This window comes from Pollachius pollachius, assembly GCF_949987615.1.
Source record: "Pollachius pollachius genome assembly, chromosome: 11".
NCBI lineage: Eukaryota > Metazoa > Chordata > Actinopteri > Gadiformes > Gadidae > Pollachius > Pollachius pollachius.
Window position 1 is genome coordinate 20604159 of NC_136944.1, and position 27937 is coordinate 20632095.

Below are 27937 nucleotides of genomic sequence, written 5' to 3' on the forward strand. Positions count from 1 at the left end.
AGCTAGCTTGTGCGGGAGAGCCCGACGTCGAAACTGTTTTCAGGAGACCGTTCGCCTGAACGTTTCGCCGCTTTCGGATGTTTTGCCCCCAAAACATATAACGTTACATTATATGTCAGTTAAAGTGCAAGTCTGTTGAATAAAGAAAGTCTACCATTATCGGGATTTTACATCTTTCCTCAACCCATTCCGTAGTGATTTCACAACTTGGTAAGTCCACATGTAAGTAACATCTTTCGTTAAGTCTATATACTTCTAAGCGGTCGACGTGCTTTTCAAAGTTTTTTGTTTTTGTAGGTTTTTGCAAATATTTTGTTTGGGAAAATTGTTAGTATGAATGGATCAAGTTAAGTGTACAATTTAGTGTTTGTATATACAGTATACCTGGTCTTGGGCTCAAACGGTAGGCTACTGATGGGAGCCGGTCGGATATCAATCATGCACAAGCCTCTCTGTTCAGATACGGCATAAGATACAGACTAGGGGTTTGATATTTAATATTTTTTTGTATGTATTTGTATGAACCATACTGAATTCCTTGAACTGGGAATACATTGCCCGCCTTGGAATGACATCGAAAACGTGCCTCGTGATTGGTCGGCAGTCCAAACGTCCTCCGACGTCATACACGTCATAGACCAATAGACGCCCTGCCTTGAAATCGTATCCATCCACCAGTCTGTTTTGATCAACCCTTCTGTCATTCCCTGGATGCGCCACTGAATGGGACAATCCCATATCATCCAATAATATCAAGAGATTGGTCACGTTTTGTGCAGTAGTCCAAACTATGGTCGTTTAAAGTTAATTTATTTGATCTGCAACTGTAGACGACAATGTGTGTTTGTGTGTGTGTGTGTGTGTGTGTGTGTGTGGGTGTGTGTGTCTAATATAGACTATTCATGGGATATTTGATGTGTAATATAGACTAATCATATTTATTTAACGTTTGTTTTTCATGCCAATAAAGCTTTTTATTGAATTGAGAGATGTATACAATATGTGTGTGTGAGAGACAGATATGTGTCAGGCAGCTATATTTATGTCTGAGGGAATGATATGTATGTGTGAGAGAGATATGAATGTGTGTGCGTCTGTGTGTGAGTGTGAGGGAGAGATATGTCTAGGTTGGGCAGTGGCAAGATCCTGACAATATAGACGAGTGCGTAGAGTAGCTGCAATATCATCTCGTCCAATGGATTCAAACTGTGCGCCCTGGCCCACAACGGCAGTGGTGGGAGTGGGAGGATCTCTGCGCTCCTGGCTTTGTTACGTCTGGGAAGCCATTTTGGAATTCGGCTTGTTGTGGATGAACACAACACTGGCAACTTGATAACTTTTGCTTCTGTCTAGGATCAACGGTATTTCTCTGAGCCATCTGTCCTCTGTCCACCTCAATTTCACCCCCGCTTCCCTATTCTTCATGGAGCCGCCGCGATGCGGGAACAACTTGGCGCATCTTCCTTGACAGCAGTGTGTGGATCTTATTTCTCTGGATTACGACCATAAAGAATCACAACATTGATGGACTCTTACCGTTCGGGCAAGTCAGCGCAATGCTAGATATAACGCATGGCCTTATTTCTGCTATTGTAAAAATGCAGGCGTGTATTTTTAGCTTTGGTTTTGTCCCGGCTGAGCTCCTATACACAGAACTGTTTTGCCAACGAGTGCAATCCCGGGCCTCTTTCTGTTAATATATTTGAATAGATCTGCCACATTATCCAAACCCTCTTCCCAACAAGTGCGTCTTTGGACAACGAATACACAAAAATAGCGCGTCCGCAAGCCGACGGGTAGATATGGAATCTAAATTTAGTACTGGTAATATGAGATCGTAAACCGCTTTAGGAAAAAACAATAATTTTATAACGTTAGCGCTGTAATTGACTTGTGGAAAGCCCACTGACTGTTAAATGACCCAGCTATCATTGGCTTTAGTGTGGTTTATATATGTTAGTGCGTAAAGGAGACTGTGACGCCAGGCGAGCTTCACGTATAGGAGGCTGTGGACTGGATTGTGAACGTGTGTATGGAGCGTTGTGATGCCTGTGCGGAATCTTGTTCAGCCCCTCTCAATGAGTTTTATGCAATGTCCAATAGATGACTTCAATACACAATTGAAGGCGAAAGCAATATCGCGTGTGTATAGTGTTTTCTGCACTGGGATAGCCTGAATGTCTTCAGAACCTCGCTGTTACAGACTTGCCACGGTCCGTGTTTTGAACCTGCCATTTCAAAGCATTGACCAATAAGCTTGACCAAAGTATCATTATGTCATCATATGCTTGTCATAAAATTGTGAAACTCAAACAAGCAGCTTGAATGTTGCTGATGAAACGGTTGGCTTTTTCTCTAATCTTAATGTCCAGATGTATTCTTACTGATTGTGAGACCGAATTCAATTATTTTTAGAGACCGCAGTGGATTTGGCTGATCTGGTTAATGCTATCCCCTCATTAACTCTCATTAGGATTTCGTTGTAGATTTTGGGAAAGCCATCTGGGAAGGGCTTCTAGCTATACCACCCATGTCGCTCCAAGCTTGTTTTAATTATGTAACCAAATTGAGAACCATTTTCTTCTATGGCAGTTTAAGCAACGGTTTGTCAAATTTGTGATTTTAAGTATAGCATTTATATGCATTGGCTTCTTGTTTTGGAAAAGTGGGCTGAACCCCTCTAGGGATTTCTCTATGGAGGTGTGAACCCTGTTTAAACCACCTTGTACTGGGGGAGTAGAATCCAGAGTTTTGTTGCATAACCTATCCTTTTCAGTCAGGACCAATGCATCTTTATAAATCTATATTTTGCGAGGCACCATATTAAATACCTCAGCCTTTGACATATGGGCTCATTGTGAGGTAACTCTCTGTTTTCGTAAGCAAAGAAAAAAAGAGAAGGATGACTAAGATATCCGGCATGCTGTGTTCCTGCACTTCTAGTTCCAGCCCCACCCCCTCTCCTGTCACCGAAGTTTCCCGCCTAGTAGCTAAACCAGCCCAACCTCGTCAGTGTCTCCCTGGGCTGTGTGTTCCGCGTGTGGGTCATAACTCTCTCTCAAGCATTGCCGGCCTGCATGTCTCAAATTAGTGTTCAGTTTGATCCAGAGAAAGGGAGGGAGGGATAGGGGGGATCCTGATTGGATCGAGTACCTCTCTGCTGCAGCAGATCGCTTCTTTGACTCGCTGGTCCGACGGTCTCTCAGAAGAGAAGAGATGTATTATTCATTGAGGGCCGGCTGCTGTCCGGGCCCGGGCCCTCAGCTGCTGCCAGCCGGAGCCAGGGAAAAGGAGGAGGAGGTGGGCTAAGTCTTGTCCGTGACCAGGGTCACAATAGCATTGTTGTGCTGCTGTGAAAGGCTCTGGGTGTTTGGTGAATGCCTTCAACTGGGTGCTGGGGCTTCTTTAGTGGTGAATTGGAGAGCTTCCCAGAAGATGCTCCCTGCTGTTGGATAGTGAGTGATAGATATGGAGCACGGAGTTGTATTGTGGTTTAAAGCCCAGTCTATTTATTTGTATATTTGTGCTGCTTTTTGAGTTCATTAAGTGAACAAAATCTGACAATGCTTTAATGCTGTGCATCCTTCAAAGAGTGGGGCTGAACAAAAGTGTGTGTGTGTGTGTGTGCCGTTCATGTAAAACAGTATAACTTATAACACGTCCATGTCTGCCCTGTTCCCTGGATGTGCATTCGTTCGCCCATGCAGTCTAAGCGAAGAATGAACATGGATTTTTCCCAGCTGCACACGTACACACCGCCGCAGTGTGCTCCCGACAACACTGGCTATACCTACTCCCTCAGGTGAGAACCCCCATCCCCTCCCATCAATCGTCATCGGCCAGTCTTCATCATGCGTCTATAGCGCTCCTCAAAATTGGAGTCCCAGTCTAGCTGAGTCTGCAGGGGGAATTCATTTACAATTTAAATTTGCATATTGTCGAGCCTCTCGGGGGAAATTTTTTGTGCTCCGTCTTGGAGCAAGAACACACAAGTGCTGTTCGGAAGAACCATGAAACCAAAAAAGCCCCTGAACTGCTTATTTATTCTGTATTGCAGATTGATTCCACATGTGTGGTTGGGGTTTAATCAGTGTGGCACTCGCAGCATTTCCAGAAGTGGTCTTGGCAAAGATGGCATATGCTATAATAATAATACAAACCTTTTTGTTTTGTACAATAATTATCCATTTTCCATGCCTGAGCATTCATTTGAAGTATATCGAAAGGGCTTGTGTGGTCTGATAAACTCAATCATATCATTGTTTTCCATGGGAATAATATTGATTGTCTCCACTTTCACTCATGACTTTTTTTATGCCATTGAGTCTTTTTTAAACTGTATTCAGAATTATTAGCTATCATTGTTATTCGTAACCGCTTCTGTGCAGCAAATCTTGGACAGAATCCCAAGCTGTATCTTCTGGTTGAAATCTTGAACTATTGTGCTGACTTGCTATGCTCTCCTTTTGAGTTAATTTCAGCATCGAGCCAAACTGAAAAACGGGTTGGGCTTTGGGGAAATTATGCAAAGGCCCATTAGTCGAGTTGGGCGCTGTGTAGTTTGCATATTTGGCAGCTTGATACAGCTTTATTTAAAAATGAAAACAGACATCTAGTTGAAAAGCAGGGACTTGTTTGTTGTTAGGTCTTTGCTTTCGCATTCTGCTGGCCTTCACTCCGGCACCTCACATGTCCCAGAGTTATGAGGGTAGGACGGAAAGCCAAGGTGTGTTTCCCCCCTCATTCGGGGGTGCGTGTGGTGGAATAGTTTTCCTCAGGGCCGTTCCAACTGACACACCTGGATGTAAAATGCAAAGACGGTATGATCTGTTACTCTTTCTGATTTTCTTTGAGCTAAAACATGAATAGTATTCATGGAGTGGCAATTTTCTTTTTGTTTATGGATCTGCATTTTGTTTTTGTTTATGAACCGTGTGCAGGCCTGAGTGAAGGCCTGTTTCAACACTTCCTCCATTCTTAAATTACAGCCTCTTCTCTGGGAAAATGATTCAGTCCTTTCAGTGGAATTACATTCTGGCTGAGCTGGATGCTCGTGTTGGCTGGTCTGCTGAACGAGTCTGTAACTGCAGGCTGGTTTCTGCCAACAAGACATTTTTATAGAGAAAACCAACCATAGGATGATTGGATGTAATAAACAAAAAAAGCTAGATGGAGTAAGTTTACAATTTCTGCTCTCATTGAAGTGCTGAATTATCAACTGGCCATTTCTTCTTCCCCAGCAATGTTCATTAAACGAAGCCTGAATGTGCTAATAGGGATTGTAGTTTGAAAGCGTCTTGTTCGCACCCAAACTACCTGTGACTTTACCCGCTCAGCTCTCTTACTTGAACCATTCCCATGGTTTCGGACTAGGAGGAAGAGTCGTCCGACAGATCAAAGGGAAAGAAGTTCAGCCGGAATGTTCCGGGTCGACTTAAGAGCTCAAACTGTGTCAGGTCTGAAACAAGCTAATCAGGCTCCTCACTGCAGTCTGCTGAGAATACCCTCAAGAAGTCCTTCTGGCCCTACCGGTGGGCTGGTCACACCACCAAGCTGAGAGCTTACAAGACCCAAGAGCTAGCTCGCAGGATTCGACTGTACATTGACTAAAATATACCGCTAGTGTGAATGACTCATAATTCTTGACCTTACCCTACTTGTGTGTGTGTGTGTGTGTGTGTGTGTGTGTACAGGACTGAGAGGGACAGTGTCAGGTGACAGAAACCGTTGGGCCATCTGTTGTGAACTTTCACGAGACTGGGGACCTCTTATAGAGCAGAGACAGAGGGACATTTCCAGACCACCTATCGTGTTAATGTCCGGGTCTTCCTGTTGTGACAAAGTCCATGTTCGTAATGGCTGGGTCGCTGAAAGAGGTTTGATTGCGGTGTTTTTTCAGATGAAGTCATTGATGAAGGCACTGTGAAAGGGAATTCCATTCATGTGACTGTCTGCAGTTGGGCCACACCTCAACCATTAAGAGAGATTGAATTACATAAGCCATGTAGGGTCAGGGTGATGCACATAGATTGCCAAGCAGTTATTGTACAGTATGCTATCGTAGAATATTCTATCATACATGGGAATTGCCTTGCTAGTGTTTCATTATAAATTTATGAGTAATATCTTTCTGGATCCTCATAATAGATTGCACAAAGGAAAATCGCTTGAATACTGAATTATACCTGAATAACAACGTGGGCATAAGTGTTTAATTTTAAAGAAGTAAAAGTGATTGACAGTAATCTGGAGATTTCTTAAGCAGCAAAGTGCACATCGCGGTTGCAAGCAGAGAGCTAAAGGCCAAATGTGTTTGTTCAATATTCTCATCAGCCCCATTGAATAGAGACGGTGATTCAAACTGCCTTGTCATCTTTTACTGCCTCAGTTTTTACTACTCTGCAAGCGTTCTTGCAGGAATGTAGAAAAACACAAACCCTGCATTTGCTCAAGACCAGCACTGTTTTGGATTTGCCGGTGGAAGGATTCCAGTTTCAAGTCAACATAAATCCTGCCGCCGCTGTGTTTAATGAATCTAAACGGTTACTTGAAATACCAGGAAGGACTTTCCCTTTCTGAGCTTAGATTATCCAGAATAACTCTTTGACTTGTCGCCTGAATATTTCTTACGGGGAGTTATAAATCCTCTTATCTCTGATTGGCCACTGGGGCACCATTTTAAAAGTGCAATTGTAATGGGATTATGATGCATTGTCCGTTGAGTTCACAAACAGGGGGTCCCTTGACAGCCCCCCAGGCTTTAAGCAGTATCATATGGTGACAGTTGAGACCTCACCACCATTCATAATGACCAGCAGTAGAAGTGGGTCAACTTGGCCTCATGCCCCCCCCCCCCCCCCCCCCCCCCATTGGCGCAGCTGTAATTGGAGGGAACCTCCAAAAGGTTGCAGTCTGAGGTGAAGAAAGAGACACGGGGGCATTCCAGGTGGACTGACTTGAACCATGGAGCCCATGGAGAACACTATAACCCCATATGACTTACGAACCAAGCCTACTGCAGCAAAGTAGTTGCCTTCGGGTTACTGTGTTTTGTTGTGTTGCGCATGTGTGTGTGTGTCGGTCCCAGTTGTTGTGACATCTGGTGCGAATGTGTTTCTATTCACGCACCACCGGACCAGGGCCAAACGGTTTGGGGGGAGCAGCGTAGAGTGTTATATGCCAGCGATGTCATATGGCCCCCGCCCAGCCGATATAAAAACACAGGATATTGTTTTAACCCTCAGATCCCCAATCGTATCACCTTTTCAGGTTTAAAGAATGAACAGTTAAACCAATAATTTCCAACATAACTTCAGAAGTACATGTACAGTATATAGTTATTTTTACAGCTGAGCGCATCACATGTGATCTCTATTGGAGATTTGTGTTTGTGTTTGTCTGCTGCTGCCGGGAATTAAAGACGTCCCACTGGCGCATGAGGGGTGTTTTCGAGTGGTCTCCATGGCAACGTGAAGAAAAAGCCCCTCCCAACATGGTGTGCGTATAGGGGGCTAAACTGATCGCAGATTATGGAATAGAAAACAACTTTAGTATCTGCAAGGGGGTTGAACTTGCAACAGTGGGCTGTCTCTGTGTTACCCAATCACACAGGAGAGGGGCTGTGTGGGCGGGCTTTGGGTTCTTGTCCCAGGATTCAAGTCTGCTTCGGGTAAATATAGAATCCCAGCCAGCATCATAGTGGAAAGAGACTTTCCTGTCTTTTTGTTTTTAGGGAAACAGGGAGGCCGGGCTGCTGCTGTTTCCGGTGGTTCCCTTGAGTCCGGTGTTTTACAACAGAGAAGTAGAGTCTCTCTTATGGGGGAATGACGTTTGTGGATTTCAGTAAACACTGTTTTGTAGGGAGTAGCTTCAGTGTAAACATGAATGAAAAGCCCTACTTGTCAAACTCCTTAACTGATATCGATAACAGAAATTAGGGCTTCTGGCAGGAATGAATTATATCTACGCCTTGGCTTAGTTTTTACGAGTGTATAAATAAAAAAAAAACGCATGTAGCTTCTTGATAGTTAAAAGCTTTTCTCTTTATTTGTAGACAATCTGAAGAGACAACTGGGACAGCCCCTCATTATGCCCAGGCTTGCCTGTCGTTACAATGCAGCCACTGTCATCTGAATAAAAAAACGTGATTAAATGGCCCAACACATCTTGCACGTACAACACACGTCCTGTACGTGCACGTACACGACAGTGTCTCTTGTCCTCATTGTGTCGGGACTCTCTGCCATCATGAACTGGGATGACTCCCCAGACAGGGAAATCATGTTTGGGAATTGGGAAAGCCTTCCAGGTTTTCTGTTTTGTAATGGATCGTTGCCCAAGGGCGTTCCAGACGAGGCAGGGCCACCACCAGCCCATTTGTGGTGTTTGTTCAGTCAGTGGTGTCTGGGTGCAGGCACGGGCCGATAGGAAAATTTCCCGGCCGGCCATCTGCAGATAACCAATGAATCCTGAGTCTTGTGCGGCTCAGATTTACAGGCCCCATGTGACTCCAGTAATCTCTTGTCTGAGTGTCCAGTCTGTGTACAGCCACGCTGTATACAGTGCAGACGCGTTTGCGTTGTACTCTGGGGGTCAAATCCTATAGCCAGTCACCTGACCTGTGTGACTGAAGACCAAAAGGTGAACAAAGTGCAACCCTTTCATCAGGAGATTTCATGTTTGGTCAGCAGCATGAGGAGTAGAGAGACGCCAAAACAAGTCCAGACCGCGCTGCTGAATGCGAAGGGGGCCTGAAAATCCCTTCTTTTTTTTTAATTTCTCTTGTAAATACAGGCCATGTGGCCGACTCTCTTGGTATTTGAGCTATTAGAGGCTGGAGACAGGTTCCTGCTGTAAGTGTGGGCAGAGGACTGGGCAGTGGAGCTGTTGGCGTGATGGTAAAAGGAAAAGCTATTCATGGTCATCTCTGTATCGGAAAAGGACTTGTATGTTCCTTCCGCTTTCTTTCTTCTTTCCGCTCTCCTTTCTAGCGTTCTCCCTTCGTCTCTATTAATACTGCGGCCGTGGGAGCGCACAGATCGATACAAAGACTTGAAAACAATTTGTGTTGCCTCAAACCCTCTCTCTAGATTCTGGGTAAATGCATGAAGCTGCACACCAGACTGTTTGTAAAGGTTGACAGTGTTTGTTAAGGGGAATACTGCTTATACAGTGATAATTATAACGTGTGTGTGTGTGTGTGTGTGTGTGTGTGTGTGACCCAGACTGATCGGTTATGTTTGCCCTGGCAACGCTGTTAATGTGCAGTGTGTTAACAAACATGTTTTACTGAAGATTAATGAGCCACCACCAGGTTGATCAAGGGGTTGACATTCTGCCTGAGTGTGTGTGTGTGTGTGTGTGGGGGGGGGGGGGGGGTATTAACACTGCAGCCAAACTGTTTTAGAGTGCAACATGTTGAAGTGCAGATCAACGCAATGCAGCGCAAGGTTTAATATTGAACGAATTGGACAGGATTGCTAAAAACCTTTTTCAATTAGGTGGGACAACACCTGTATTTCAATTCAGCAATCATTGCCCCCCAGGGCTTCTGTTGGTTTCCAAAGTGCATAGTTGGCATTCAGGTCAACCCAGCAACAATCAGGCACTGATGCACCAAAACTTGAAATCGGAAAAAGGTTCAAGCGGTTTTAGTAATATGTTGCATTTGATGGGAGAGTAAACCTGTCTTTTTCTCCTTGTAGTAATTTAAACATTTTCTGCAAGTTTAGCCTTCCCCCATGTCAATGGTAAGGGTGTTTATTAAACCCTCCAGCTATGTACATTATGATATCTCTTGGCACCTTTTGGTCTATAATTATGGTTATTAATATCAGCAATGATCAGGGTAAGCCTTATTGTATCCAAACACTTGCTGCAGGTAGCATGATATGCAGTGAATTTGCGTTACAATAATGCAAATTCACTGCATATCATGCTCCCTGCAGCGAATAAATTAATAATACTAAGATTCCAATCACGCAGAAAAGATGGCTGAACACTGGACCATATCACAATTGTTGCATTAATAAAACCCAATGATATTAAATCTCATGCCATAATAATTATAATAAAGTCATACAAAAGTTTTATACTCAATTATTGCCCATTTTTATATGGTTGGCTGGAGTGAATGACCTGGGATAGCTCCATTCGCATAAATTCCCAGGGAAGAGGTGTTTTAGCCGGGCTTACAGTTGTGTGTGTGTGTGTCAGGTGGACTGGCAGGTAGAACGCAAAGAGAGGTGAAAAGCCCATAATTGGCTCTCTGTCGGTCTGTGGTGTAATCCTCAAGGTTAGTGAGCATGACAAGGGCAAACAGAGAGGCTCGTCCGCCACCCAGAGTGCATCTGTCCTCCTGCACTGCAGTTCAACTGTCGCCAGCCTACACTCCTTTTAAACTTGTGGTTTGGCTTTGAGCTTTCCAAACGTGATTGGTGCCTTCTCGGCGGTACCAGTGTTCTTTCAAGCAGACAAATCAGATAATTCTCGTTCACAACAAGGGGGAGGTACCTTCCCTCGGCTGGTGTGGACCAGAGTAGGTGCGGCTCCCTCCAGTGATAAGTTTCCTGGCTCCTCCCCCCCCCTTCTATCAGTAGACCTTGCTCTGACTGTGAAGACGGATCACATGACCTACTTGAGCCAATTACGCGGTCGCACACAAACAAACCAGAAGCAGTGCGACGACAACAGTGCTGCAACGCGGCCCGAATCTTAACGCTGGAGTCCCAGAGTGGAGTGTGTGTTCTTAAACGCCCGCACGGTAATCCTTATCGGACAGCTTTGCGTCCGTATTACATTATTTTGTTGGTTTCACGTGTGTACTTGTGTGTTTCGGTTGAATGCAAGACTGCACCGTTTTTCAGAAAGTAGTGAAACTAAACTGTTGTTCCCTGTAATGGTTTACTAGGAAGTTTTGTGGTACTTGGTGGAATGTAGGCTTGGCAGTGTGTGCCTACTCTAACAGCGAGCTGTGGCCAGCATGAGTCAGAGCTGCCCAGTTTCAAAACTATACTCTCAAACGCGATTTATTTCGCACTAGTAATGTTGGGGTGTTGCCTTTTCTACCGTTGCTGTCCTTAGTGGACACACACACACACACACACACACACACACACACACACACACACACACACACACACACACACACACACACACACACACACACACACACACACACACACACACACACACACACACACACACACACACACGGTGAGTCATTTCCTGCCAGGCCCGTCGGCAGTTGCAGGAAGCAAACAAAATTTCTCGTGTACTCTCCATCTCTTTCTCGTGTTGGTCACTATCCCTGGGTCCATTATGTAAGGTAGCAAGTATAGCCACGATGCAACCTCTTGTTTGAATTCGATGGGATGGACCAACGGAAGAAAAGAACACAGAACATCTGCCAAGTTAGTAGCATTGAACCAGTCAGTCAGGTGTAGAATGTAGTTCCGTTTGTTGGCAGGCTTCGTGTGTCTCAAGCTCTTCTGCGGTTGTCCAACTTCCGTTCAAGGGTGGTGCGAGTTTAACAGACCTTCCACCTGCTAGAACTTCGTATTAATCATATTTCGTCATCTTGTTTCTCTCCCTTTCTCACCCCTCCTTCTCACTCACTTCTCTGCCTATCTTTCCATCTCTCTCCATATCTCACACTTTCCTTGTGTTTACTTTATTCATCATCTCTCTCCATCTTTATCGCTCTTTCTGTCTCTCTGTGCCTCTCTCTCTCTGCCTCCATCTCTCTTTCCGTCTCTCTCTGTGTCTCTCTCTCTCTCGCTCTCTTTTTCTCTGTTTCCTTCTTTTTCTCTCTCTGTCTATCTATCTCTCTCTCTTTCTCTGTTTGCTTGTGTCTCTCTCTCTGTCTCTCTCTCCGTCTCTGTCTCACTCTCTCTCTTAGTTCCAGCTACTCCACGGCGGCCCTAGAGTTTGAGCAGCAGCACCAGCTCGCTCCCGTGTTCGACTCTCCCAGGATGTCGCGTCGGAGCCTGCGCCTGCAGACCGGTGGTGCCGGTCTCTATGGCAACGACAGCCATGCTGATGGCTCCCAGAACCACGTCAGCTACACCACCACAAGCAGCAGCAGCAGGAAGGAGACTCGGTAGGGGCCCAAAACACACCAGCTACGGAGACTCGATACTAGGGCTGGGCATTTAATCGAATTTCGATCTCGATTTCGATTTTAGCGCCAAACAATCAAAAAACTAATATAATCGATTTTCGATTTTTTTTTAATAGAAAGTGCAGAACAGCTGGATACATATCTGTACATTATTTTAGATATGAACATTTTCTTTTTGACGATATTGTGTATTTCTTTAAGGCGAAATTTCAAAGTTCTCAATTCCAAAGTGTTTTTGGGAGAGACGTGCTGAATAAATCATCATGTTTTCAAACTCAAAAATAATCGTTTGAATAATCGTGATTTCAATATTGACCTAAATAATCGTGATTATGATTTTTTTCCATAATCGAGCAGCCCTACTTGATACACAGCAGAGAGCCTCGGTCTGTCTCCTATCTGGGGCCCCCTGTGTTGTAGAGCCTGTGGCGCTGTTGCTCAGCTTACTCATATTCACATACAAGCATTTAGGACGCCTTAACCTCATTGATGCAGCAATACCAATGATGTTGCATTTGTGTACAATAAATTTGTGTTTAATGCAACATATAGAAAGCAGAGGGTTGCACTTGTTCATGCCATTTAGAAGTTTATTCAGTAAACTATAAGAAAAACTTGACTCAATCATTTTTAACTGATCAGTGACTGATCAATGATATTCTTTCCGGAATCAATTTATAATTCATGCATTTTCTCTACAATGTATTGGCCATCTCTAATCTTATTCGGATCAATGATAATTCTTCAAGAATAATTAATAAAATCATGCATTTTCTCTTTAATGTATTGGCCGTCTTCTCTTATCCTCTTTTTATTGTTATTTTAGTTGTGATTATAACTAACATACTCCTTTCTCTTCTCCCCCCCAGGACGCCTCGTAACAGGAAGCAGCAGCTGGCCGTCTCCCAGACCCTGTCCCTGAGCCAGATGGATACGCCCCGACAGACGCTGTCCTTCTCTGCCCTCAGCACCCCTGTGGGGGGCGGAGGCCTTCAGCATGGCAGCCACGCCACCGACACCACCCTGCTCTCCTCCACCTCCACCTCCACCTCCACCTCCGTCCCCGGCCAGGCCAGCCTGAGACAACGTACCTCCACCACCACCACCAGCGCCGATGGATACTGGGGTCAGCCATGTCACGAAACCGTTAATATTGTGGTGTTAAAAGAGGCTTCACACAAGACCAAAAAGACACTCGCTGCTTGTGTGAATTATGAAAACTAATGAGTACAATATTTTCGTATTTCTTTATCATTTCCACTAGTTACTAGTTGGCCCACCATCTTTGCCTTGGCCCATATTTCTGTGTAAAGCAGGTTATGCAATAATAGCCATATTTGGCAAAGCACTGAGCCACACAGGAAATAACGCCCGTCATCGCACTTATATCACCATTGCATAAACGAAGGGTGCGAGTGATTAAAAAATAAGCGAGATGGGCCATGTACAAGGCTGGCTTTGTTAAATGCCGGGGGTTGACAAACACTGTGGGAGGCTTTGTGGGCTGTGGTGGTTGATGTGTCAATAGTGTTTGTAAGTTCCTCAAACTCATTTATTACACTGACCAATAAGCGCTTGCAGACTCATCATCTCATATCTATCCCTTTCTCTCACTCTTTCTCACTGACTAAATTTCTACATTTCCTTTCCAGGGTCAGGTCATGATGAACTCACAGGTCAGTCAAAGGACGTTTCTCTGAATGATCTCTTCATCAACGTCTTTCTCTTACTCCGTATCGTGCAAGGGCTGTGTTTATTAACCGCCCAACACTGGACGTCTCTCTTCAGGGCGCAGTACCAGCCACGGCCACGGCCTCAACGGGGGCGCCGCCAGCGTGTCCAAGTCTTCCCAACACACCTCCGCCGCCAACGGCTACATCTGTAAAGACTGCTCCATACACTCCCCCAGCACGGGTGGCCTCAGCGCACACTGCGCCTCATCTTCGTCCTCTTCATCATCTCTGGGCGCCCAAGCCGCCGCCTCCGCGACCGGCGCTTTTTCCTCCTTCTCGTCGTCGTCGCTGTCGTCTTCATCCATGTCGCCCTCCTCAAGCATTTACTCCAGAGACAAGAGTCGAAGGAACAAGACGGGTGAGGAGATCCGGGGCTTCGTTGGGACATGCAGGGCTGGAGGGGCTTCTGACTCACAGCTCTAAGGGAACTTATGCTCCGAAGAACGAATCCCGAACTTGAAGGGAATTTCTTTAGAATTCGGGAAGGGTTTCCTACAACACTTTACAACTTAGGCGGCCGCTTAAGTAACACACGGCTGCTGCCTTAAGTACGTGTGTGTGTATATATATATTTTTTAATTGTAAATATTATATGAAAGTATAAAATCTAAACTTCATTCACGCTCTGTGTAAAGATCAGGCTGCAGGGCAAAAGTCAGACAGCTCCCCCACCACCTTAACTATCACATTTTTGGCGGGAAATCCTGTCTAGGCTGAATGTTTTTTTTTTTTTTCTTTTCTCTTTTTTGGATTTATGATGTGACTGTTGTTGCCTAGCTAACCCTCAGCGATGTCTGTCTGACCCCCACCCCCAGGCGTCCTGGCGTCCGTGTCAGGCACGTGTGTGCACTACGGCAGGAAAGCGGTGGCCCCCGTGGTGTCCCTCTTCACAGTGCTGTTCAGCAGCGTCCTGTGGCTGGGCTCGAGGGCCAGGAGCCAGGGGAAAGGTACGGACACACACATCACCTCCTCCACGCACACGCCGTCCTGTCGGTCTGGGGTCCGGTTTTGATTTCATTACTCATTCGGCATTAGGATTCAAAATCCGAAGGGAAACGCACCAGGAAACATCTCTGACTCGGGGCCTCTGCTCAGTGTGTGGTTAAACCTGCACTATGTACGTTTTCCCATTAGCATCATCTAGTGGTTTGAATTGGAGCTACAGTTATAGCCGTATCGTCTTCAAACCGCAGTTACTCTCATCTAAGTTATGTTGCTATGTTGCAGACTTTTTTTAATTGTTGTTTTAAACAGATCTCTGTAAAAAAGTACTGATTTAAAAATGCCAGATCTTGTCTCATCGAAAAAATCTCAAATGCCTTATCACATCCCAAATATTGGATATGACACCTTCAACTCCTTGTTTTTCAAAAATAAATCTCTATCGGACTAATGGAAATCGTTGTGTGTTGTGTGTGTGTGTGTGTGTCGGGTGTCACTAGGCTACCTGACGTCCTTCTCAGACTCTGTCAGACGAGTGGTGTCCTACAGCATGTCCAGTGTGTGGCTGTTTAAGCAGAACGCGGTCCGTAGGATGAGAGGCCAAAGGGCCACTGGCTATGAAGGAGAAGGTAGCGCGTCCAGCCCCAGAGGTCAAAGGTCGGGGGTCAGAGCTCACCGAAACCACGGACCTCTCGTGCTGTTATTAAACTCCTCATCCGCTATCTGTCGACTGGGCATTTCCGATGTTTCCTTTCTGCTTCTGCTTCCGTTTCTGTATTGAAAACGCCTCCAAGTGGTCTGCTGTCTAAGGCCCACTGTACAGGAGAACATTGTTCATTCATTTATTTAGTTATTTAAATATATTGCACCAGAGATAGCGACAAGCTAATTTCCATTCCTAGTCCCAAGTTGTAAACGTCATGCAGCAAAAACGTTTCAATGAAAAGCATCAGCACACAAGGCATTTACATACTTTCCATTCCACTATTGAAGAAATAAAGTACACATTCATTTAGCCACACATAAATGCACATATATGTGCACGTACTTACACATATGTAAACATACGGACAGATGCTTAAACAAATATACAAATGCACGCACACACAAGCATGTAGGGGAAGTGCAATTCAGGAATTGTACGATTTCTAGTTCTTCTTCCTGCCTTATAGTGGCTGCAGCTTTGGTTTTCCTCTCATCCTTTTCTTTACAACCATCTCAAATGTTCAAAGGCAGCGCTCCCTCTGATATGGTTGGCCACTTTAGAGAGGTCTCTACTTATCTTGTTTATCCTCTGCATGAGGTCTTGTCGTTTCTGACCGTCTTTCTCTGTTACTTCGCCACAGTTTTTCCCCACTCTTGTGAGTTTCCTCTTGATTGACTACTTCCTGTCCTGTTCTATGTCCTAAGTAAACTGTTGACAGCCTTTAAATATGTTTATATTCTCTGGTGGATTCTTCAGCTGCTGATTTGTGTTGAAGGCTGCATGCAATTCTTTCCCTACTTTTTCTCTCGAAGAAAAGAGCACATCTTCTGCCGATTCTCTCCTGTCTGACCTTTCCTATGGCAACGTGTTTTTCTCCTTCCATTGGCATTCACTGTTGCCTGGCTTGCATGTGTCGTTCAGATTTGCCACGCAAATAATGTTTACCTTTGTGTTGCAGCTCACTCCAGCTTCTGTGGAAGCATGAATGTAAAGGATCTGGTAACGGGAGACTCGTCACATCTTAAACTCAACGGCTCCCTGTGTAAGTAGACACTCACTCACTCACTCACTCACTCTCTCACACCCCCTCCATTGGGCCCCTCCAACTTTTTTTTTTAAAATTCATCAGCAGCCTCTTTTTTTTATTGTTGCCATTTGCTTAGCCGATAAAACACAGCATTTTTTTGTGTTTGCTGCTTGCTTTTTGAGTTTGCGTTAGTAATGTGTTTGTTTGTGTTTGTGTTTGTGTGTGTGTGTGGCAACATTTGCTTGTGCGTGTGCTCTGTCCTGGCCTTTCGTTCCCTCCACCCTCCCCGGTTCATGACGACCCCAGGCGACGACTGTAAAGGGAAGCAGTCCTCCCACGCTGCAGTGACTCGCTCTGTCCTGCTGAGCGCCCAGTCCTCCACCCAGTCCTCCACCCAGTCCTCCACCCAGTCCTCAGCCCAGTCCAGGACTCAGCGCCTAGGGGGGGCGCTGCTGGGCTTCCTGGCTTACACAGGTTCATGAAAAACCCTTTTATGGCGCTTCATTGGGGAACACAGCTGGAGTAGAACTAGAGCTATTGCTTAACATCTGTGTGCTTGACTGATCTTAAGTATTTAAAAAACAATCCTAGGGCCTCATGATCTATTTCAAAAACAAAACTGGGTCAAACTCCTCAATAAAACGATCAGTGAAATATCGACGTTCTCTTCGTGAACAACCTCAGGCCCGATAAGAGTTCAGGCGTGGTGCCTGAATTCAGGCTTGAGCTCGGCCATGTATGTTGTCAAGAAAAGCGAAAATAGGTTAGCGCGGTGCCTTTTAAAATGTCTAGTCAACACGTCAACCTACCTGACCTTTTGATTGACATGTCTGCCACCAACTAGGCGTAGTCTATATAAGGAAGTATTTTACCTATGTATGTTTGCACTGAGGATGGCCTGAATGGGACTGAAAACGTTTTGCACACCACTTTGGGTAGCCCTTTACACTTTTATGCAATAAAAACGTATTGTTGCATCGGCTACATGGTGTGCGAGTTCCGCTCCCTTTATTGTTGTCAAGAAAGGCAATTCTCTGTGGTGTCTGCGAATGTATTTGATAATATCAGGCACAGATAATTTCCCTTCCTATCAGCCCTGCAACCTGTTCCATGTCTGTTTGGTGGCCCAGGTTCCTGCCTTCTGGTACCAGGCTACGGTGTGGTGCGTGCGGGCAAAGCGCTGGGCTCCGGGGCCGGGGCCGTGGCCTACACAGTGGTCCACACGGTGTTCCGGAAGCTGGTCTCGCTGATCTGTTTCATTCTAGCGGCTCCAGGTGGGTCTTGATCTGACCGTGTGTGTTCGTACAGGACTGAGAGATGGGTGTGTGGGTGTTTGTGTTCACATGTGCACATTCTAGGAATCTAAATGAAGCGAAAAATCCCTACAATCATTTACTTTTTTGGGTGTGGAGGGGAATTTGATACATTACCAAATACCTGTTATGCCTCCGTTCTTTTCCTTGTTTAAATGTGCAATATAAAATTAAAACGTATTTGCTTTTTATTTGCATACTCCTCCTCTTCTCTGTAAAAGATAAACGTGGTACTCTTTCTGGTAGTGCAGCACGTTGTGAAACTCTGGGGGTTCCCGATGGGCTTCCTGCTGTTCTGTCATTGACTCACTCCTCTGTCCTCCCATTGGTCCAGTGCATGTCGGCTGGGGACTGCTGTGGTTCCTGGCGACAGGATGGTACCAGCTGGTGTCCTTCATGTCTCTCCTCAATGTTTTCTTTCTTACCCGGTAAGAGCCCCTGACCTTCAGGATTCATTCCTCCTTGCTCTTGCTCTTTCGTTTTTTGTCCTGTGACAAGAATACGAATACATTTTTTTATTTTTCTCTTATGTGACTCAAATGTCAATACGATTTATATTTTTTATTCATTCTTCCAACAACAACACTTGGGTTGTTTATAAAGTGCAAAAATAAAACAGTTTAGTTATTGAACAGCTGGTGTAATACTGTCTGTTATTCTAGCTAACCATTTCCATAATCCATCTCTATCCTGATCTTGTTTTGGTGCAGTAACAGTAACATGTGTTCCATAAACAGCTGCTGGCTGTGTTGTTGACCAGTAATTTGCAATACTTTGCATGTTAGAAGGCAAAAGTGGCTTGTGTGACGTGGCGATATTTTAGCATATTACATGACCACCGTCTTGTACCACTTTGTTCCAGATGCCTTCCCATACTTTGGAGACTCCTGCTCCTCCTCCTACCTCTTCTACTCCTTCTAGGTACGTTGGTGCTGAGCTCCGTGAAGTCTATCTCGGGTGTACCGCGTGACCCACTTGGCAGGGCGGAACACATCCACACGCAGCTTGTAGTTGGCGGAAGCAGCACACACCCCCAGAGAGGGTTTCATAAGATCAGCGCTGGATTCAGGTCATGGGTTTAAGGAGACGGAACCAAGCCTTATCTGTGGAACACGCACGCACGCGCACACACACACACACACACACACACACACACACACACACACACACACACACACACACACACACACACACACACACACACACACACACACACACACACACACACACACACACACACACACACACACACACACACACTGTGTATATACTCAAATGTAAAACACACACACACACACACTGTGCATATACTCAAATGTAAAACACACTTGTTCTGCGGTCATTTAACAGACCTTTCTCCAAAGCAACATGCAGCTAATTTGTGTGCAGTGCAGATGCATTCAACTTACCTATCAGGTCTCACTCAAAGACATTGGGGATCAAACCCAGAGCCTTTAGGCTGTCACGTCGGCTCCCTAGCCACTACCCTGCCCCAGACGGTCCTCGGGACTCCTCTGCTCTGTGTCTGCTTCCCCCGTAGCTCTCTGGTGGTGGGGTCCGTCCACGGCCGCCCTCCTGGCCTACCTGCCGGCCACCAACCTGAGCCAGTGGCGGCCTGCCTCCCCACTGGTCCTCCTGTCCAGCCTGCTCCCGGCCTCCGTCCCCGGAACCCCGCCCGCCCCCGTCCTGGAGGCGGAGCTGACCCTGAGCCACGCCACGCCAGCCACGCCCATCTCCGCTGTGCCGGTAGGAGAGGGGGAAGGGGGGGGGGGGGGTTTGTGAAGAGTATTGTATCACAGGGAGTTTCGACCGAGCCGCCTGATTGGTCATCTAGACCTTACGGCGTATCCGGGCCGGGCTCAAAGGAAAAGTGCCTCATCACTGTGAACATCCCTCCGCCATTGATACAACCCGTAACCACCTAGTCTTAAAATGCATGGGGAAATTCTGCAAAATGGGCACTGAAAGTCTGTCCATGGAAAATAAGATTGCGTTAGTAGCGCGTAGTTTTTTATGCGTTTTGATTCAGTTTGGATTATCCAACAATCTTTAGAAAGCATAATTTCAGAAGTAGGCCGGCTAACTCCACCCTTGGGACAAGAAGGCATCTCTGTTGTTAGGTCGTTACTAAGGTTCGCCCCTCTGCCTGGAGTTGCAAAGGGCCGTTTGCCTTCTATCGAGGTCTACGGACGTGACAAACACAGCTTTTATTTTTTCCATTCAATGATTGTTTTCACGAACAACCAGCCATTCATTTGCGGGTGTTATCCCGTCATTGCTGGCGCGACAGCGACGCGCTGAGGAATGATGCGCTTGCGCAGAGCTGAAGGTCACAGTCTCTTTGACAATGCCTGCTTGTTGAGCCGTATCTGATGAAACTCATCACACCCAACCACAGATGTGTTTACTACTGCAGGCAGACATGGGGGGAATCCACCAGGATGTGCTGGTGTCACTGCATTGATAACGAGAGACCAAAATACCTTGTTTCCTGGAGGATATATTGCCTACACCTTAACAAAAACACACGCCTAAAACCTATCGTCATCCATATGCAAAGAAAGTCATAAAGTATTTGTGTTTATAAATGACCGTTTTTATCATATGCCAAACGCGAACCTCCTAAAATGGCGCAATATGATTGGTTCGCTATCTCGGGATATTGGGCAATATCCCGTGATTGAGATCTCAAACTCGGGATATTGCGGTCGTCTCGCCACGCTAATAAAATCAAATAAAACCGCTATTAAAAACCAATAAATCCCGGGAAAAAAGTGTTTTCTTGTTTATTTTTCGAGTGTTCGCGTGTAGTGTATATACTAAAACAATTAGTATATACTAAAACAATTAATAATAATTAAAAATTCACGGAGCCTGAGGCGAATAATTGTTAAATATATGTCGATTGGTCAATTCAACACTTCCTGTCGTGTTAACCTCTGCCCCCCCCCTCCCCTCCCGCCCCTGCAGCCGGCCCTCCCCCCCGCGGCGGTGCTGGCCAGCCTGGACCTGGAGCGCCTGGAGCGCCTGGAGCAGCGTCTGGCCCTGCTCTGGGAGCAGGTGCAGCAGGGCGACCAGAAGCAGGACCAGCGCTTCGGGGACGCGCTGGTGCTCCACAGCAGCCTGAGGGAGGAGCTGCGCACCCGGACGGACCGCGACAGCCTGGGCCTCTGGGTGTCGGGCCTGCTGGAGCGGAGGCTGGGCGCCCTCCGGGCGGAGCTGGAGGAGGGCGACGCCCACAGGGCACAGGTAGGCCGCTGCTTTAAGAGCTCTGTGCGTGCCGAGGGCGTAGGGCCGTCAGCGCGCTTGCAATGCACTCACTCGAGGGGGCGGCATGTGGCTCAGGAGGCAGAGCGTGTTGGCCGGTCGCCGGAGGGTTGCTAGTTCGATCCCCGGCCCCTCCTAGCTGAGTGTCGAGGTGTCCCTGAGCAAGGCACCTCACCCTGACTGCTCCCGACGAGCTTCGCATGGTTGTCTCCGCCGTCGGGGTGTGAATGTGTGCATGAATGGGTGAACGTTGGGCAATGTTGTCACACGCTTGGCGTGTTCGCTGGTTAGAGAAGCGCTATATGAATGCAGTCCATTTACCATTCACTTACTGTTTTGCCATTGTGCAAGGGTTTTGGGATGGATTGATCGATACAGCGTGTCTCCCTTGCAGAAGGAGGAGCTTCTGCAGCAGAGTCGCGCCGAGCGATTGGCCGAGGTGGAATCTCTGCTGGCCCTACTAGCCTCTAGGACTGAGGTACGGCCCGGGTTCTAACCCGTGATTGGTTCAGGTTCATCTGCCTGCATTCAGAACAGTGTCATGTGATCACTGCGTCAATACATTCTTCCAATGCATTGAGGCTTGGTGTGATGATGAGGATGATGATTCTTATTATCATTGGTAGTATCCTAGTGCTTTCACATACGTTGTGTTTCCTGTGATTAACGGACCTGGCGTTCTTTGGGTGGTGGTGCATCAGGAGGTGCAGCATAAGCAGCATCAGTACAAAGAGGAGAGGGAGGAGGAGACCAGGAAGGCAACGAGAGAGGCCGCCATTCTAGCGGAGGCTCCAGACGTTCCGGTGGCTCCCATCAGGTACCAGACACTCCATCCAACGTGGTGATCGATATAGATGACCTCTAGTGCCTTATAATCAGCCAGGGGGGGGGGAGAAAGAGGCAAGGCAACTTTATTTATGTAGCACCATCCAAACACAAGGCAGACTCCAAAGTGCCTCACATAAAAAACGTTGTCATATAATAAAATAGAGAAATGATAGAAATAGAATGGGGTGAATCCACATGTAATCCCATGTTGAAGCCTCGTGTCTCTGACCTTTGACCTGCAGCGTGGGGGTCAACCAGGAGGACCACGAGGCCCTGCTGGCGGAGGTGAGGCGGCTGGAGGCGGAGCTGGGGCGCGTCCGGGCCGACCTGCAGGGGGTGCTGGGGTGCAAGGGGAAGTGCGGGCAGCTGGACACCCTCCACGAGACGGTGAGCCGGCCCCACCTGGACCCGGATGGGAAGGATGGGAGGGACGGGAGGGACGGGAGGAACGGGAGGGACGGGAGGGATGGGAGGGATGGGAGGGACGGGAGGGACGGGAGGGACGGGAGAGATGGGAGGCATGGGAGGCATGGGAGGGATGGGAGGGATGGGAGGGATGGGAGGCATGGGAGGCATGGGAGAGATGGGAGGCATGGGAGAGATGGGAGAGATGGGAGGGATGGGAGAGATGGGAGAGATGGGAGGGATGGGAGAGATGGGAGGGACGGGAGAGATGGGAGGCATGGGAGAGATGGGAGGGATGGGAGAGATGGGAGGGACGGGAGTGATGGGAGAGATGGGAGAGATGGGAGGGATGGGAGAGATGGGAGGCATGGGAGAGATGGGAGGGACGGGAGAGATGGGAGGGACGGGAGGCATGGGAGAGATGGGAGAGATGGGAGGCATGGGAGAGATGGGAGGGATGGGAGGGATGGGAGAGATGGGAGGGACGGGAGAGACGGGAGAGATGGGAGGCATGGGAGAAATGGGAGGGACGGGAGACATGGGAAGGATGGGAAAGGGGGTCTGAAGGCCTTCATGGCCCAGCAGTAACTTGTGTTATTGAGGTGGTTCATCTTTTTTTGAATGAAAAAACCGCCATCTCCTTGCCTGAGGTTTCAGTTGCTATAGCCTTATGTTTACCTTTTATGTTTGGACTCCTGTGTATGCTACGGGGCATTCCCGGCCGATAGAGAAATGTTAAAAGCAGACATGTAATGATGCTTGTCCAGTAGTCGAGAGAAGAGACAGAAGCGGTAAGTCAAAATGAAAAAGGAAAGTGTGGTTGGTATTAAAAAAAAATAACTTTCCGTTTTTTCCAAAAAGAAAGCAGTACTATTTCGGGGATGTTTTCCATAGCTGTGGCACTCCCCCTGTCTCTTAACCACGGGGCTCATACGTCCTGTCTCTGACACATCAGAGCCACTCATTCCCTCTGGATCCTGCCATTAAAGTAAATTTGTCTTTCTCCCCCTGCCCCCTCCCCAGATCTCCGCCCAGGTGTCCTCCGAGGTCTCCTCCCAGGTGCGCCGGGAGCTGCGGGCGCTGTTCTACGGCTCGGGCCAGGCGGGCGAGGGCCACGACGACGCGCTGCCCGAGAGCCTGGTCCTCTGGCTGTCCCAGCGCTACGTGGGCGGGCCCGAGCTGCAGGCCTCGCTGGCTGCTCTGGAGCTGGCCATCCTGAGCAACGTGTCCCTGCAGCTGGAGCGCGGCCGCGAGCAGACCCTGCTGGACGCCCAGGCCCAGGCCCGGACCGTCAGCGAGACCGTCAGCCAGACCGTCAGCCACAGCGTCCAGCACAGCGCCACCGCCCAGGGGCTGTCTGAAGAGGTACGGGTTAGCCTCTCCTCGCCTCCACTACCGGAGGGGGGGGGGACATCACAGTGGCTGAAGCTAATTTTTCTGAGATTGGTATGAAGTTTTGGTGTTTTAGAAATGTAATGCCCAGGCAAATGGAGTTGATTCAACTCGAACGACGTAGTTATTTGACATTAAATACTTATTACCACAGAAAAAAGGACCAATTTCAGATGAATCATAATATTACAATCCAAAATCCCAGTCAATATCAAGTCACAAAATGTTCCTGCAGTGACTACATTGGCTTCAGTACAAGCCCGACGCAAAAACGCATGCAAATGTATGCCGTTGTACGTTCTGCCCTTTTCCTTCTGCCTCTCTGGAAACCGCTCTTCATCGGACCCCCTGTCCGTCCCTCTCTCCCCCCAGCAAGTGCAGCTGATCGTCCAGAACGCCCTGAAACTCTACTCCCAGGATCGGACGGGCCTGGTGGACTACGCTCTGGAGTCTGGAGGTAACACCCCAATCTCTAACGTGGACCCACATCCCTGTATCTCAATGATAAAGGGGTGCTACAGAACAGGTTACAGGTTCGAGAGATTAAATTATTAAATGTGTATATATATATATAGCAATCTAATCCTGTGTGTTTGTGTGACATTAGGAGGCAGCATCCTGAGCACTCGCTGTTCTGAGACCTACGAGACCAAGACGGCCCTCATGAGTCTGTTCGGCCTTCCTCTGTGGTACTTCTCCCAGTCGCCGCGCGTCGTCATTCAGGTGAGGCTTCTGGGTCACTCTGGCAGAGGCCTGACGGTCTACAGTCACGGGACCGAGCCCAGTATGACTCATTCATATCGGGAGTGGCCCGATGGCCCCAGAGACGGCATGCATTATGAATTATCACTCCACGGCTAGTAGTTAATGATTCATCTGTTCCCGTGCTTTCTCTGTTTACATGAAGTGAAATGAATGAATGAATAAAGGGAAACGAATCACCATAGTAAAAACTGCAGCCGGCACTGCGTTTTTTTCATGTGGTTGGCGTCCCATTCATTTGTCGTATCACATCAGAGCATCTGTTTCCCCCCCAGATACATCCTGGTACTGTCAGAATGATTGTGTACGTGTATATTAGGTTCTGATCAGATAACCTATCACTGTTGGAGCTTGTTCTCATCTAACCCCTCATCTTCTCCTCATCCCCCCCCCTCCCCCGTCAGCCGGACGTGTACCCGGGGAACTGCTGGGCGTTCAAAGGCTCCCAGGGCTACCTGGTGATCAGGCTGTCCCTCAGGGTCCAGCCCACCGCCTTCTGCCTGGAGCACATCCCCAAGAGCATGTCGCCCACCGGCACCATCACAAGCGCCCCCCGCAACTTCACCGTCTATGTAAGAACAACACTGAACAGCCAATCCAAGGAGTCCGTTCGCTAAGGGATCGCTAAAGGTCGTGGTTCGACGTCAACGCAACGGGTTTAACGGACCCCTTACGTCTTTACGGACCCTCCGTCAGTCCACCGCAAGGGCCCGACGCGCGCCTCCCAAAAATTGTAACCGCGAGTCGGGATGACGCAGCAGCAAGGGCTGTGATTGGTCCGCTCATTAAAACCCGACGCAGACCCAAAGCAGTTTCCCGAACCGAGTCGAAGCTACCGCTCGGTCATTGCGTGGCGTCGACGTGGAACCATAACTGAGCCTTAAGGGATCACTAAGGGATGGAGGCTGAGTTGTATATTCTCACTGATCGAGATCATGCAATGGCACCAATTTGTGTTTCTGTGTGTGTTTGTGTCCCCAGGGTCTGGGAGATGAGTACCAAGAGGAGGGTAAACTTCTGGGAGACTACGTCTACCAGGAGGACGGGGATTCGCTGCAGACCTTCCCGGTCATGGTAACTAAGACCAACACCTGTGTAACCACACACCGCATGGATGAGTCACTGCACACACCAACACACCCATGGAGCTCATGTGTGGGAGACCCGGAAAAATATATCAATGCAAAAAGGCGAGATCGGGTTCCAAAACCCAGGCTAAATAAGTGGTTTAAGACTCTGCAAGAGCCACAGAGTGTGGTCAGCTACCCTTAGAGCTCAGAGGTTTTTGCTCAACACTCTCAGCAAGCCACCTGCCAGTGTGTCACTGAACACTGAATACAGTGTTCACCTTCAGCAAACAACTAAAATTGCAACTAAATTATATTTGTTTACCAGCCATTTCTTTCGGCGTGAACAAAGTTCCCCCCCCCCCCCCCCCCCCCCCCCCCCCCCCCCCCCCCCCCCCCACACACACACCCTTAACCCGGTCTTTCTTCTCCTGTTTGCTCTTGTCTCCTGTAGAAGAACGAGCAGGCCTTCCAGATCATCGAGGTACGGGTGCTCTCCAACTGGGGCCACCCGGAGTACACCTGCCTGTACCGCTTCAGGGTGCACGGGGAGCCGCGCCCCCAGCAATGAGGCCCCGCCCTCACAGAATACCAAACATATCATGCTAATGTACATAAGCTCACGTCGGGGTGGTCGAGGAACACCCATGGCAGGGGGGGGGGGGAGTGATGGGGTGTGGGCATAAATATTTAAAAAGAAAAATGTTTATATCAAATACTTTTTTGCAGAACACTTTTAACAAACTAAGATGGGTGATCGAGCGGTGGGTTTGAAATGTGGAACGGAATCGTGGAGCGCCATGCCTTGGGTGTCGGGAGTAGGACTGAGCAGAATCAAAGAAGGAAATAAGAAAGCAACGATTGAACGTCTGGGATCATGGAGCAGGATGTTGACTCTAAAGGAAGAAGAAGAAAAAAGAGAAGCAAAGATGGCCCTCTCCCTTTTTAAAGCCTCTTGCACTCAGCCAGCGCCCCAACCAGTGCAGCTAACACCAACCCTTCCCTCACCCATATTATTATGCATCTTTATTGTCGTCACCTCCCCGCTATACAGACATTCAGCCAGAGAACTGCAAATCCCTCTCACCCCCTCCTCCGGCTCTGCACTCCACTTCATGTTTTCTTCTTCTTTGGTTTGTGTTTGTTTGTTTTTAACTGTGTTCATTTATCCGGCCCTCCATTAGAGGGTCTGATGTCTAGTTGTCAGGATCAAAGCCACAGCACCCCTAGGCCTGTGACACAATAGTCCGGGCACGCCCCCCCCCCCCCTTCATCGTTTTATTTTCGTGTCAAATCTTCAAAATAATCGTGTCAACTTTAGAGACTGCTTATCATGTTGGAGTACATCCAAACATCCTTTATCTCTTAGGCCGACGCCCTTCCGTCTGGATCACAATACCCGACTTACGGACAAGCTTTGAATGTGTTGCATTTTTTATTATTATGGGATGGAAAGAAGTGCTCTGTACTCACCCACACTTCAACTGTTGGAGATGAACTAAGTATGGACCCAAGTGTTGGAAAGTTTTGCTATGAACACGAACTCAAACCTGCGTTCATTGTTGCAGTGTCGGATTACACAAGGCATGCCTGAGGATACGGATGAAATGAACATTTTCGACCGAAGTGAAACGACGAGTCATCGCCTGCTGCAAATGTAATTCGGAGTCTATACAAATAGGTTTCGAAAATGGGGGGCGTTTGGTGCCCTCTAGCGGTGGCAAGGTGTGCTGCGTTCTCGTCACTAGGGCTCTCTTAACTCGTGTACCCTGAAGGAATGTATTCTGTATATTGTGAATAGATGGTCTTTTATAACCGCTTTCCTGCTTGTTGCTTTAGAAAAGAGTTGCGCCATGACATTATATTAATTAGCACATGTTATAAGCTCTACTATATTGTTTAATACGTCTTGTAAAAAAAAAAAAAGAATGACATTTTCTTGTTTTTGGCTGGGTAGGGCTGGAAGTGTGCTAGAGGAGGCCCTGTTAACATTTTGATAGAAGTAACAATTCATCACATTCATCATACTATTCATCATGATTTGAAATGGCGGGAAAGGAGTGTAATTATTGTTTTGGCGGCATAGCAGGTCTAAAATATTTTGTAAAAAAATATTTTGTCAATGGATCCTATTTATTATGTAAATTTGTCACGACAGATAGGACTTAGTACAATTTATATTTTGTCAAAGGCTCATCGGTGCATATTTGAAACATAAATTGACGTGTTTTTTTTGTTCTGGATAAATTGCTTTTATTTTTGTCCCTTTTTATCTATGATTTCGTTACGACTGCTTTGGATTCCTTGATTCCAATAAAGGGTTACATTTTAAGAGCTTCAAGTGATTCGTTACCCCTACTCGTACCCTTTTCAC

At 47.3% G+C, this 27937-nt stretch overlaps 1 protein-coding gene across 6 annotated transcripts; it reads left to right on the top strand.

The window, feature by feature from the left end:
- The first annotated feature begins 16 nt into the window (after positions 1-16).
- On the top strand, positions 17-27895 carry sun1b (Sad1 and UNC84 domain containing 1b). Of its 6 annotated transcripts, none has more exons than XM_079746752.1 (24): positions 1230-1543; positions 3708-3802; positions 11900-12100; positions 12991-13247; positions 13774-13797; positions 13910-14212; positions 14670-14801; positions 15297-15425; positions 16461-16544; positions 16836-17003; positions 17660-17803; positions 18177-18270; positions 18705-18763; positions 19383-19588; positions 20813-21091; positions 21504-21587; positions 21811-21926; positions 22180-22324; positions 23366-23707; positions 24107-24191; positions 24342-24457; positions 24901-25068; positions 25478-25570; positions 26018-27895. In XM_079746752.1, exons 2-24 carry the CDS (start codon positions 3720-3722, stop codon positions 26132-26134), a joined length of 3429 nt encoding a protein of 1142 aa, XP_079602878.1. In that variant the 5' UTR covers positions 1230-1543; positions 3708-3719; the 3' UTR covers positions 26135-27895. The 6 variants fall into 6 exon arrangements, with proteins under 6 accessions (XP_079602881.1, XP_079602878.1, XP_079602877.1 ...); XM_079746751.1 differs by having other exon boundaries at positions 1230-1473; XM_079746750.1 differs by lacking the exon at positions 1230-1543 and adding an exon at positions 1577-3300.
- The last annotated feature ends 42 nt before the right edge of the window (positions 27896-27937 follow it).

What these genes read in the sequence shown, in the direction of transcription:
- sun1b (XM_079746750.1), top strand. Translation starts at nt 3,217, where the DNA reads ATGTATTATTCATTGAGGGCCGGCTGCTGTCCGGGCCCGGGCCCTCAG. An exon ending in AATGTTTTCTTTCTTACCCG is followed by an intron (nt 18,271 to 18,704) that starts GTAAGAGCCCCT and finishes ACTTTGTTCCAG; the next exon opens with ATGCCTTCCCATACTTTGGA. An exon ending in GCGACGCCCACAGGGCACAG is followed by an intron (nt 21,092 to 21,503) that starts GTAGGCCGCTGC and finishes TCTCCCTTGCAG; the next exon opens with AAGGAGGAGCTTCTGCAGCA.